At 39.8% G+C, this 13753-nt stretch overlaps 1 protein-coding gene across 9 annotated transcripts in view; it reads right to left on the bottom strand.

Moving 5' to 3' along the window:
- BPTF (bromodomain PHD finger transcription factor) overlaps positions 1-13753 on the bottom strand; it is a 148268-nt gene that overhangs the window by 57188 nt on the left and 77327 nt on the right. For all 9 annotated transcript variants that reach the window (XM_053291896.1, XM_053291898.1, XM_053291890.1 and 6 more), the window contains exons 7-16: positions 13537-13712; positions 11433-11788; positions 11127-11258; positions 10644-10773; positions 9687-9822; positions 7174-7428; positions 4461-6828; positions 3251-3375; positions 415-543; positions 149-299 (exon numbers count right to left, since the gene is read on the bottom strand). In XM_053291896.1, the coding sequence (XP_053147871.1) occupies positions 149-299; positions 415-543; positions 3251-3375; positions 4461-6828; positions 7174-7428; positions 9687-9822; positions 10644-10773; positions 11127-11258; positions 11433-11788; positions 13537-13712 (3958 nt within the window). The remainder of the gene's footprint in view (positions 1-148; positions 300-414; positions 544-3250; positions 3376-4460; positions 6829-7173; positions 7429-9686; positions 9823-10643; positions 10774-11126; positions 11259-11432; positions 11789-13536; positions 13713-13753) is intronic.

Raw genomic sequence — 13753 nt, 5'->3', positions numbered from 1 at the left:
TTTAAGGGGAAATGAAAACAACCCTTAATATAGTTTTTCATCTATGCTAGATATTGAATTCATTAGTGTAACTCAAACGGAATATTTATTCATCTAAATATCTACACAAGTATATCAAAGAGCATCATTTTTAAGTTGTCAGTTTTACCTTTCAGCAAATGCTTTTATCTCCCACAGTTCCAATTCTTCCTCTGCTACCCAGGTTTCAATTATAACAGGGCCTGTTTGCTTTGGAGTTTCTGGTCTTTTAGGCCTCAATGCACTAGATCGAAGACCTTTCCTTTGAGGTGTGGGAGTTTCTGTAGAGAAAAGCAATAGGAATATCAATAGGGGTTGGATCATATAATCATAAGATGTCCTTGAATATACAAAATCATCTTTATGTAACTTGGGAATCCAATTACACATGCTTACCTTTTGGAGTTTCGGGAACACCAATAGGACAAATAATTTTCCGAATACAATATTCTGATCGAATTCCATATGGTCCAACATCTCTCCGTTTGATTATTTCAGTTGTTGTAATTTCTGTTTCTGATGTTTCTACAACAATTTATGATATATTAATAAGTCTAATTTAAAACATCTCACTATAAATATGTGACAGCTTAGTCAAACATAATGGTTTGGGTTTTTTAAAGTACAGATTTAATCACAGCCACAACAAACTCAATACTGAAACTGTCTAAAGTGCTATGGTTTAACACTAACTAAAGTGCTATGACTTAGCACTAACTAAAAATAGTCTATTATCAATCTTTAAGGATATAATCCCAAGATCATATTTAGTGCTACACAGAGTTTTTATAATTACATGGAGAAAATTTTAATCATGCAGATCTCTCTCAAACATTCAGTATCTCAAAATGAAGTTATGGATAGGGATGTGAACAGAACCAGTTTGGCTCGAATCAACTGGATTCAAACCGGCCCAGTCTAGCCATTGAACCAGTTCACAGGCTGGCTTGGGTATACTTATTATAGGGAATCCTTGCTGATTCCCCTTTACAAGTAAAGGGGGCATCCCTAACCTCTATGCTAAAGTCATGGGGGTGGGGTGAAGAGAAAAAGCGGCCTCCACACTTTTAGAGGCGGTCATGGCTTTTTGAAGCCCCCCGCTGGCCTCCTGAATGACAGCCCGGACAGGCTGTGGCCCAGTTTGGGCCTGTGCAGAGGCCCAAAGCAGGCCGCAGCCTGTTCAGGCTGTCATTCAGGAGGCCGGCGGGGGGCTTCAGAGAGCCATGACTGCCTCTAAAGTTGCAGAGACAGCTTTCTCTCTCCACCCCATCCCCTTAGCATAGAGGATAGGGATGCCTCCTTTACTTGTAAAGGGGAATCAGCAAGGATTCCCCTTTACAAGTATACTTGAGCCAGCCCGCAAACCAGTTCTTAGAAAAAGGGCTTGCGCAGTTTGATCTTGGACTGCCTGAACCGGGCCAGTTCAATTCAAACCACAGTTCAAATCGAGCTGGCTCGCACACCCTTAGTTAAGGATGACAGAAAAACCTGTAAATATGAGGATTATGTTATTAAGAATTACACTTCTTAACTACAATTAGTAAAACTGAATTGGATCCAAAGTTGCGTGAGTAGAAGTCTACTTGAACAACAGGACTTTGCCACTCTCTCTTCACCACTACAGATTTTGAGTGACTCTTCTGTACAACAGATACTGGGGAACATGTGAATTGCAGGGTGAGGGGGAATAGCCAAAAATTAATAGTCTGCCTTGTGGAAGTACCATTTCAAAAGACCTCACAACCAATGTTCTCGCTCCCCCCCCCCCGTGTGCGGAATGAGTTTTGTTCTGAGCAACAGTATCAAGGCAGTGTGTGTGCACCTGCATTTAGAATGGGGCCTTCCTGGTTCAACCTGAGCGGGATCTATTAACAACTGGGTGGACATAAAAAAAACTGAGCACACGCAAGTGCACACGCCTTAGAGGAAATACTGCTTCCAACTAAGGGTCCATCCAAAGTACCTCTGCCTGATTTTTCGCAATTCCTCCTAAACATGCAGCACCTTGTGCCCCATTCTATACTCTTCTGGAGAGTCCCTGATCCTCAGAAAAGGCCTTTGGGGGAGATGGGTGAGGGGACAGAAAAACCCTTTAGTGCAAGTGGACTTCTACTCCTGCAAGTATATTAGTCTCAAATTCACAAACACCACTGTTCCACATCAACACCTGCGGAGATTTAAATTTGCCTTTTGTATTAATGTAGATGAGCAATTCAGAGGTCTGGAGATCTTTTCTTGAGTCAAACTATATCTTCAGTATAATTTGTGATTTTAGAATATGAGAAATTAGCCACCCAAAATGTACAGGTCTATTTTTGGCCCACAGTTACTTGAAACACAACTGAACTGAGTGTGACTAGCTGACAAGAGATGTCTGTGCTCGACATTCATCGAGAGAACACAAGGTTCAATGCAAGACACACATGTTACAGGCTAAAATATACAGACACTTGTAAGTCAGTGGGCCATGGACTCCCTATTCCATCTAATGGAATCGAGACTGCAATACTACCCCAGCTAACTTGGCAAAGTGGCACCTTTTAATGTGGTGATTCTCTTTTATTTAGCAGGAGGAGAGTAACTGGCCCTATCCACCCCCAGCACAGTACTTCCAGTGACTGTTGCTGGTGTCTATCTTATGTTTCTTTTTAGATTGTGAGCCCTTTGGGGACAGGGATCCATCTTATTTATTTATTTCTCTGTGTAAACCACCCTGAGCCATTTTTGGAAGGGCGATATAGAAATTGAACTAACAACAACAACAACAACACTAGACAATGCAGACTGTTGGTGTTGCTGAATATAACATGTTCTCCTAATAAATACGTTGCTGTTTAAGATACAGAATCTGGGCTTACAGTTAGCTGAAATTCACTGTACTTCTGAGAAGTGAGAATGCTTAACAACTGTTCTACCATATTTCCTATAAACACAGCAAAATGAGTTGAAAAGGGTCCCCTGAAAGAAACAGGGAATGTGTCTGAATTGGAAAGAAACCCAACTATAAATAGTTCTGATGGTGACAGTGACAACCTGGTCTAGAATTCTGTAATAATCAACTCGTAGTGAGTATGGAGTACATATGACACACTCTCCAAAAAATAAAATTTGTAAAAACCTTCATTTCAATAGACTCAAGTTCATATAGAAAATTACAAGTTTTGAAGGAATACTTAATTAGTAGCACAGATTTTGTAAACTAATAAAATTAAGTGTTCCTTTAAAAGGCTACCTGTGCGTGTAGTTCCTCCTCCAGGTGGGGGTTTGGCAGCCATATCATCCCACCTTAGACATGCCCAGAGCAACCTCAACTTAAGGCTAACCCCTGCCAAAGATTTTACGGTTTGAAGTCGATATCTACAAAAATTCATAAAGGAAATCAAATATTTTTCACATCCAGTTTAATAAAATACATAGTCAAAATGCCCAAGGTCTCAGAGGTAGCGGTTTAGTTCCCTTGCAATTAAAAATGAAGTTGTTTTTTTTCATATACCACAGTGGTATCCATAATGTAGGCCTGTACAAGTGCATATTGAATCTTCCTAATCTAAAAGGAAGCTTTTAGAACAATCCAAAGCAAGTACCAAGTATTTCCTGAACTAATGTCTACTCAACAAATGACTTTTTACAGTTATATAAATATGTTTTCATACTAGTAAAATGCAGTCTTAAGGTAACTAAATAAGGTAGCAATAGATCATGCTTGACACTGGATGATAATTTGAAACCAAGCCCTTCAAGCTACTAAATGGGGGCTGTGGTACTCTAGTCTGCCAAAGAAACAGGTAGAATGTCGGCCAGGAGAAGCATTGGTACATGAAAGCAAGGATCTGCAATGAATAAATCCTCACTCAGTTTAGCAAGCTGGAGAACTTTGGATGGCTTGAGACTTTTAATGCTAGCAAATTCCAGACAAGGCCTAGCAGACACCACTGGACTAACATTTTTGTTTGTTAACAGAATATTGAATGGTTTCTGCTCTGATCATTTTTAACTGGCTCAAATCAATACTCAGAACAAGCTTTCAGGGTTCTTCTGCATGAAGGGTTTTGGATGTGCCCATTAAGTACAAGTGAAACTTATACTGCAAACGGCAACTGTGCACTTTGCCCCAATTCACACCTGTCCACACAGCAGATGCAGGAACTGCTACATGTGCACAGTCTGCAGCATTAGTGTGCCTTTCCCCTCTCCAATTCCATTCCCATGCTCTGACTGTATACTAAACCCAACACAGGAGCAGGACACTGTCCTTGAACACACCTGTAATTAGAATGCTGCTGCCAAGCAAATATAGTTCAAATGTTTGGGCAATGAAATGAAGATTTTTTAAAGGAATGACAACTGAAGCATCAAATGATCATGCTAGAATATAACACTACAGTTTATACACTAAAATTCCCTCCCACTCCACTCCACTGAAAGAGTTCTTAACATTGTACCTCCAAGTAATACCAAAAGTTGGTCTTGGTGATGGATATGGCCAAATATCCAAAGCAGGCTTAGCAGTATAATTGAAACAAGGAACCTCTCTGATCCCTCCTTTTCTTGCCAGCTTCTTTAGGTCATCATTGGGCAAAACAAAGATGCTTTTTTTACTGCTTTTGGTAACAAATTTCCTATAAGATGGTAATGCTGTTCCAGAGCGTGTCTTTTTAGGTCTTGAAAATTTCATTAGCTTCACTTTGTCCTTTGTGGAATATTCTTTGCTCACTGTCATAGAAGCCACCAACGTTCCTCCTGGAGTAGTCAAGGAATCAGTCACTGTCGTCGTAACCACAGTTTTACTATGCTCCTTTACAGAAATGACATCAGTGTTAGTATCTGTAGTAGGAGTCGTCAGCTTTGTTACAGTGGTGGTGGTGGTTGTAGTTACAGTAGATACAGAACAGTTTTCAGTGGACGACACCACATTCTCTTTCTCATCCTTGATAGCAGACATCTCTGATACTTTATAAACTGTTTTGGATTCTGTAGAAATAGTTGATGTAGTAGTCACTTCTGTAACAACAGCTTTTACTGCATTCTCTCCATTGATGCTTTCAGCTTTGTTGTACGCTTGTAATCCATTCTGATCAGCAAAGTCATTACTCAAGCTAGATTCCTCACATGAAATTACGGGTGACAGGGCAGCTCTCTTAACACAAGGTGGTTCAATTTCCATGCATTCTGTTTCACTATATACACTGTTCTCATTGCAGGAGGGTAGGGCTGGCGTGGATGTTTTATTAACAGGACTAGAGTTTTCAGAAGAACACTGCTTGCTCTCATTATTTTGAATAGGCTGTGACACATGATCTTGAAGCAAATCATTTTCTCCAGAATCACCACCTGTATCCATAGGACTTTGTACACACAACTCACTTTCCAAATTATTTTTTTTATTTGTATCTTCTATAGTAACATCACCATTCATAAATGGTTTTACAAGTTCATTAGAAGGAAATGGTTTAATGAAAGGATTGCTTTTGTTAATATTGTTGACTTTAGAGTCGATATTGCTCTCTGTGTGTGCAAGTGCCTCACTTTTTAAGCCTTCTTCATTAGGTAATGCTTTAAAATCAGTGTCTTTCCCATTAATTTGAAATGCTGCTCCTTTTTCTTTTTCTGTTTGGGCATCCAGTTCTCCATTTTTATTATTGTTTTTGTCAGCAATACTTTTAATCTCATCAAAGCATTTGTTCAGGGAACTTGGTGGGACACACTTTTCCTGGTTTTGTTTTTCACCATTTGTTTCAGTTATTTTAGACTTCACTACCTCATCGATATTTGCTCCAATGATGTCAGGAATTTTGGTTTCAAATGCCTTTTCTGAGGCGAGTTCAGTATATAGTGGTTTTAGGCCTCCCTGAGTCAGCTTCTGATTTAATGCAACTTCATTATTTTTTGAGAGGCTCTCTTTTACTTCATTTGCCTGCAGTGATACCACCTCAGGATGATGTTCTAAACCACAAGTTCCTACAGAATCGCAGTCCTGTTTTTCAGATTTTAATGCTTCACCTCCTTCCTTAGTCAAAGATAAAGCATCTCCTTCACAGCTGCTTTCAGTTACCATTGACTGAATAACTTTTTCACACTGAGACTCTGTGGTATTGATTTGCTCTGAGCATTTTGCATTGTCCTCCAAGACACCACATTTTTGTATTTCTTTCTTTACTGGCTCCGAGTCCTCCATAATGAAATTATCACTGTCTCTTTCCTTATTCCACCTTTGAATTTTAACTGTATCCACGGATTCAGAACCACTTTCATTAGTATTCTTCACTATCAAACTCTGAGGATCAGGGCACTGAATTGAGGTTACAGCTGCTTCTCCTTCTAAAAGTCTATTTAAGCAAGGCAAAGATTGGACTGGTTCACTAGTTTTGGTTAAGTGAAGATTGCTAGATGACATGCGGTCTTGAACAAGATTTTCAGCTTGATTTGTATCTGCAATATGAGTTCTGTTTTGGGAAGTTAAATCAATTTGCTTTCCATCTCCAGCTTTAGTTATTTTTAAGTCATCCACATTCTTCTGTGAACTCAGAGGTTTACAACCTGAAGAGCTCGTACTAGCTTTAAGCTTTATTCTTTCTAGTCGCTGCTTCTCCTCTAATGTAAACTGTTTTACTCTCCTTTCAAGTAGTCCATCTAGTTTTGATGTTTTTACTTTCCTTTTATAACACGTCCTTAAGTGAAAACCTTCACTAACATTGATTAAATCTACATTGATTAGGCTGTCTTCATATTTTGTAGAGGTATCCATTTTCACTTCATCTACCTCCATAGGTTCTTCTTTTATATCTTTATTTCCATCAGTTTCTTTCTCTCCTGTGAAGAATGTTTTTTTAAAAAAGACATTTTAGTAAGGAATGTACATACACATAGATCTAAGTTCATTATTTTGCATGTACTGTATGAACTCTATTGCATAACAACTGTGTGGAATCACACCAAAGGGGTGTCTCTCAAACCTATGCAGGTGCATGTGCTCGTCAGAATCAATAGAACCTGTGCCTAATTATATTCTTCCTGAATTGCTCTCAGATTTGTTTTTATCTATATACATAAAACAAATACATATATATTGACACATATGCACACTATTCTGCTAGACAGATTCAATGTAAGGCTAAATACTTGCCCACTCACTCAAATGATTAAGATGCCTATTACCTTCTTTTGTATGATTTGCTTTTTCTAAGTGTGTGTCAGTTTCAGCTTTTTCTTCATTCAGTTCACTTTCTTCTTTCACTCGACCTCTTTTTGTTGTCTCAGAATTTTCCATTTCTTTTTGGTCCTTCTTGTGTGGTTCACGGAAGTTTTTTATTTTGTCTTTCAAAGAACCATGCTCTATTTTTATTTTTGCTGGATTTTTTCTTTTATCCAGTTCACACTGTTTTTCTGTCATGACAGCATCGTCACTCTTTGCTGGTAAGAAATGACATTTTTTTTAAAGGTAGTAATTTAAGTACAGTATTTTATTCAGTTCAGCCCTAGAACTCAGAAAAGCCGCTTCCCGCCCCTTTTGCCATGTTAGCAGCAATATCAGGCGAGCAGGGGGCGGAGTTGCGGGCTTGGCCCGGAGACCGACATGTGGGCCACCATTTTCATTCCCTGGCACATGTTGCCGGTGGACCAATCAGAATTGAGGAGCACCTGCATAAGCAGCCTGCTCCGTCACTTTTCTCCCCTGTTGCTCTGTGGGCAGAATACCCTCCCGCCTGTCCCTTAATTTAGTGAGGGATATTCCGGTTGCCTTTTGGGGCCAAGTAGGTATTTTGGGGGTTACAGCTGATTGGCTGTGGTTGTGGCCTTTCCCCGCCTACTTCTCACTTATTTTGTTGAGGTGGTCACGGGGTTCATTTGCAGACAAGTGTGAGTTGGAGTAGGTTAATTGCATTGGTGTTGTGCTGGAGGGCCGTTATGGTGAGTGGGGATATGGAGAAAGACTTGGTGATCTCGTGACTCTCAGGTTGGATCTGCTCCCACTTGGATGCATGCCAGCAAATGCCACTCAGTGCCTAGCGACCTGAGTTGAGATGGGCTGGCATGCATCTCCTCATCAGGGGTAACCTCATGGTCAAGAAGAGGTAATCAAAGCGTGGTCCTTCACCCTCCTGAAGGCATACCTCCTATGAGACTGACCCACATAGGGGATACCCACACTTCAGTTTAATTCCCCGATGCAGGTTTTGTATTTATTCAATAAAGTGGCCCTAGTTTCTTCCAACTATGCATGTCTTGTTATTTGGGTCTGGGTTGGCAATATATTACCACTATAATTAAAAAGTGGAATTGAAACATTTTACTCAGAATACTATCTGAATGTATTGGGAGCATCCTGAGAGGTCTCTGAAAGAGCTGTGTGCCCTGAGGAAAGGATAAGTCCAGTCCTGAGAACTCTTATTGTTTGTTTTAGTATTGCAAACCACTTTTAGTGCCCTAGACAAAGCAGAAGGGAAGCACACACATGCAAGAAAATAATTATTTCCCTGTAATTTCTGAAATGTTTCCTTACATAAAAGTTGTGATGTCTATTTCTCCAACAGGAATTACATTGATTTAATACACTGTGCCTGATTATCAGAAGTACTAGCTAGCTATTCTCAATCAAAATTTGTTTTTTTACCAAAGTAAAACCAGGCAATATTTCTACATCAGCACAGAAAATGCAAAAGAAAAATATCACATACACACTTTTCCTTTTTTGGAGCATCACATTTTATGGATTACCATAAAGATGTCTCTCCCCTTTAACTGCTAAATTAACTTAGAGTCAAATAATAAAGACAAAAAATGGTAAGCTATTCAATCGTTTTGCAAGTTCATGTTAAAAATGATACTGATAAACATACAAATTCAGTGTCAGACCACATGAATTCTAAACCTTTAAAATAACTAATCAAACTGAATAAAATATTTGTGTAGGCAATCCCACAAAACACAATCCCTACCCAAACATTTTACTACACACAATGGGTTGTATCTTAATCTTTTTTCACCATGAATGGAAGACACTTTAATTCATATGGGGAGAAGTGGATTTTTATCACCCTTACCTCAGCAATCTTCCCAAGCTACATCTGATCCTGCTCCAGGGTCCCCCCCAAAGCCTCCCGAGTGGATTCAGTCAGGAGGGAGTATACAGGCACAAGTTAGAGTCAGGATACAACCCTACAGCTAAAAATATTCACAGAATAGTGGTTTTCCTACGTTTCCTGAAGTATTTCTCACTATGAGCCCCATCGCTCAATGAGATCATCTGGAGATGTCCATCTGCAGTTGCCACCAGTTCATCTGGTGGCTACTCAGGGACGGGCCTTCTCTGTTGCCACCCAGAAATTTTGGAATGTGCTCCCCACTGAAATAAGGACCTCCCCATATCTGAGAGCTTTTAAGAAGTCTTTAAAGACACATTTATTCACTCAAGCTTTTAAATTAGAATTGTGTTTCTGAATTGTTTTAATGTTTTAATTTTTGTTTTTTCTTATGTTGTAAACTGTCCAGAGATGTATTTTTGGGGTGGTATACAAATATAATTAATAAATAAACAAAAAACCAGACAATAATCACTAAACAAAATGACAGAACTATTTGAAAGAAAATAGTGTTGAAAGTATCGGTTTTGATGCAGGCAACCAAACTCAGAGTAAATTGCATTTCAAACAAAGATTTCCAACACTCACTTGGTAGTGATTTCCTGTAACTGACATTAGTATTTCCAGGTAATCTGGGCACAAATCTATAAACATGTGTTTTACTAATCCAGATCCATCCACCATATCCAGTTACTCTATATTCTTCTCCTTTTTGTTTCCAAACCTGTTAAACATTATGGATATAAAAAAGTTTAATTAATTAATTAATTAATTAATTAATTAATGGTTTTTAAATATATTTCAAAATCTTATATAAATTACAGTACTCTCTCACACAAAAACATGGCTTTTAAACAAGTGCTACAAGGAACCACTTAGGCCACGATCCAAACCAGTGATAAGCATAATTGGGGGAGGACTGTGCATACCTTTGGAACAACTGCCCCTGCCAAATACAACAATGCAAGCAGAAAAGGACAGTCTCACATCATAGAATAGACATAAGACTAATGGAGATGGGACAGACCAAGGTATTTTTGAAGTTGCCAATGCATTTTGAACATAAAGTTTTTCTCTAAATTAAAAAATAACAATCAACATTCTAGTTAAATTCAATCTCCCTGCAGCTGACTCTAGAGAATATGAACTTATTCAATTGTTGCATAATTCTAAGTTTCACTTAGGTTTTTTGAGCATACAAAAGCCTCTCTTTACATATTTCACTAGGAAAACAGGAAATTTGAAAGCCAACTTGTTAATAAACTTATGCTGCACCTACTGGTTCAAATTCAGACATCATACTAAATCATGTTTAATCATGTTCACTTACCTATGGCTTGGTGAGATGTCTGAATCATCAAACCTTAGTTAATCCATCCATCCATCCATCCACTTACCTTAGTTAATAAGACATTGCTACTACTGTTTTATTTAACTGACATGCTTGAAATTTACAAGACTAAATTTGTTTTATTTTATCCAAGAGCAGCATACATCTTCCAATAAGTCTTCCTAAAAAAAAAGATTGTTATGCAAAAACAGTACCTGGTGTTTGATAGGAAAGGTATATTTCACCCATGTTGCTTGTTGCATGGTTTCTTCCTCCTCTTGTTTTCTCTCCTTTTTTTTCACTTTCTCCTTTTCTTCTCTTTCAATAGCTGTCATTCTGCGTAATCTAATCACAAAGAAACAATGACACGTATGATTCCTTCTGGTCAGCTATCACCAATAGGCAAGCTGCTGAAGTCTACTTTGTTAACAAATTCACAAAAATTAAACAGTTGAGTGCAAGAATATTTATGGTGCAAAGTTTTCCCAACACAAGAAAAAAACTATACTATCTAGAATTCTCTGGTTACTATTCCATCATTTGGTTCAAACGACAATGGTCTAGCCTTCACGAAAAACTTGCAATCATGTTGGAAGAACAGTGCCAATACATTCTCAGTGTGTCTGTCTCTGTTTTTATAGTATTAAGCTTCTCAGCAACAACAGAATTGCGCTTTATATACAAATGAAACTTCTTACCTGGTGTGTCCCAAAGACTCCCTCCAGATTGGGAGCATGACGACTGGTTTAATTGCACATTCCAGTATAGCCAAAGCTAATGCAAATTCTCTAGGTTTGCTACACATCTGAACAGCCTTGATCCAGTTAGACCTACACTGGCAAAATATGAAGAGTTTTAAGTTTGTTCTGTAAATAAAGTTATCTCAACTGACTTCAAAACATACTGATCCATCAGTAATTAAAATAGCCTTAGTATCATCAATGGGACTATGTAAACAGCACAATCAAGCTTACAATACAACAAAAACACACAGATGTCTTCACCTGTGCGAAGCCCAGTTGGGGTGAAGGAATGAGGATGGGATGTTGTTCTCAAGTTGAATAATTGTAAGCCTCAGAGTGGATATCGTGAGAACCTTTGACCCATGGACAGATCCATTCCATTTGAACTCTCCAGCAGGACTCAGACAAAATTTGTGAGAGAGGTGCCGTCTTTTGTCATGGTCTTCCCGGTGCTGATGCTTGTTCAAAGCGAAAGAATTGGTGGCATACTGATTGTGGTAGACACGGTACTTCCCTTCTTGACCTAGCTTAAAGTAATTGTTGATGTTTCCTTTCATCACTATTTCCTTCTTGGTGTTTAATCGGGAGATTTCCCCTTGGGAATTAACCACCAGGACCTTATCAAAACAAAACAAATGAAATATAGGATTTTTTCAACCTTAAATTTTAGTGCGAGTCAAGAGTTCTAGCTCCATTTTTCTTTAGAATTGGAATACTGAGGATTAACAAGTATACCTATTAAACTGCAGAAGCATGCATCTGAAGTAGGTTCAGCCTATAAGCTCATGCCATGATATGTCTTTAGAGTGTCATAGGACTCTGCTGTTTTTGCTACACTAAAGAGTTATTTGTGCATTTGTGACGAACCTTAGATCTCAGAACTTTGCTCAGGAGTGCCACCACAGATATCTGGGACTTTCACTCTACTGAGCATTCTGAATAAGTACATTCCCTATCTTTTGTTATTAAGTGGATTCAACCATGAGGTACACCCTTAATCCTTTTTTCATGAAGGCAAATCAGTCCAGTCCAGAAACTCCTTTAGTCATGCACGTTAAAATCTATTTAGGAGGAAGAGCCCTAAGTTCGGAGAAAAAGTCCTCAATTCGGACTGGCCAGCGCCTAGGTCACCTATGAGATGTGATGAGCCTTTTCACTGGATGCAAGAGCTGGCCATCCCTGCAAATGTGGAGAGCATTTCCACATGTGGAAATTTCCATGTGAAGAGCGTTTCTATATTTGACTCAATAGCCTAAAAAGAGTCACCACTTTTCATCTACTAACTGGTGCCCAAATAGAAAGACTGTAAAATAGGGGTTTCCCAGCCTGTGAGGAAACCCATAGCCACAATAAACTGTAGCTGGGGATGATGGGACTTGTAGTTCAGCAACATCTAGAGTACCACAGATTAAACCCCTGCTGTAGAGATTCAATGCTCCCGCAAGCTAAGGACCTGCCTAATTACAGTGGCTCATACTCTGCTAACATTCTTCTAGTGGTGTGCACGGACCGGTCCGGGGCCATAGAAAAGGCCTCCGGACCGGTCCGGAATTCCAGCGGTTTGGAAGGGCAGGGGAGTGTCTCTTTAAGGGGGGGTTAGTACTTACCCCACCGCGCCCTTCCCCCTCCGGCACTGGTGCTTCTAAAAACGTTCTTGGGGCGGCAGAGTTTCTCTCTGCCGCCCCTGCCCCCGCCGTTGTCTCTGTAAGCCTTAAACTATGAAGAGCTGGCGGTGCGCATGTGCGCTTCGCGGCATGCGTGCTTGTCTTCGCCACTGGCACGTGCGCACCATATAAGTCACGCTGCGCGCGTGCCAGCAGAGACGAGCACACGCGCCACGAAGGGCGCATGCGCGCCACCAACTCTTCGTAGTTTAAGGCTTACAGAGACAACGACGGGGGCAGGGGCGGCAGGGAGGAACTCTGCTGCCCCAAGAACGTTTTCAGAAGCACCAGCGCCTGAGAGGGAAGAGCGGCGGGGGGGGGGAGTACTACTGCCCCCCGTTAAAGAGACACTCCCCCCAGTGCCAGACCACGCTTCTGTGGTTCCGTGCACATCCCTACATTCTTCTACCATAAACACAGTCATGCTCTAAGCATGCAGTTTATTAAACTTATTGTTGGTCTATAGCAGCCTAGATGGATTTGTGATCACCGCCAGTGGCACCAACAATTTTGCGTTCTAGAGCAAAGAAATGGTAACTGCAGGTTTAATAAAACAAATGTTGGTGATTTTATGGATGGTCTTGGTGTCCTAATTAAAGTTGCAATCTGGATGGCAATCTTCATTTGGCTTTCCAAGCTGTAAGAGTGCTCCTTAAATAATATAAACCTGTGTTTTTTGCATTTTCATAAGTAATACAAACCTCTTTGCCCTCTTTAAATAGCTTATTGGCTTCATGTGCGGCAGCAGCAACCTGCTGGCTTTTCAGCTGGCTGAGTTTGCTTTCTGGATTTCGTAATCTGGTGACCATTCGTGTTGAACCTGGGGTGCTTCGACCTGTGTTTGGAGATTCACTTCTTTCACCATTAGATTTATCCCCTGTGCAAAAAGAAAGAAAAGAAAAATACTGAACAAGTGAT

This window comes from Hemicordylus capensis, chromosome 2 (genome assembly GCF_027244095.1).
Source record: "Hemicordylus capensis ecotype Gifberg chromosome 2, rHemCap1.1.pri, whole genome shotgun sequence".
In the NCBI taxonomy this organism is placed as follows: domain Eukaryota; kingdom Metazoa; phylum Chordata; class Lepidosauria; order Squamata; family Cordylidae; genus Hemicordylus; species Hemicordylus capensis.
The sequence above is the reverse complement of the archived record's forward strand: the minus strand, read 5'-3'. Positions and strand labels throughout refer to the sequence as shown.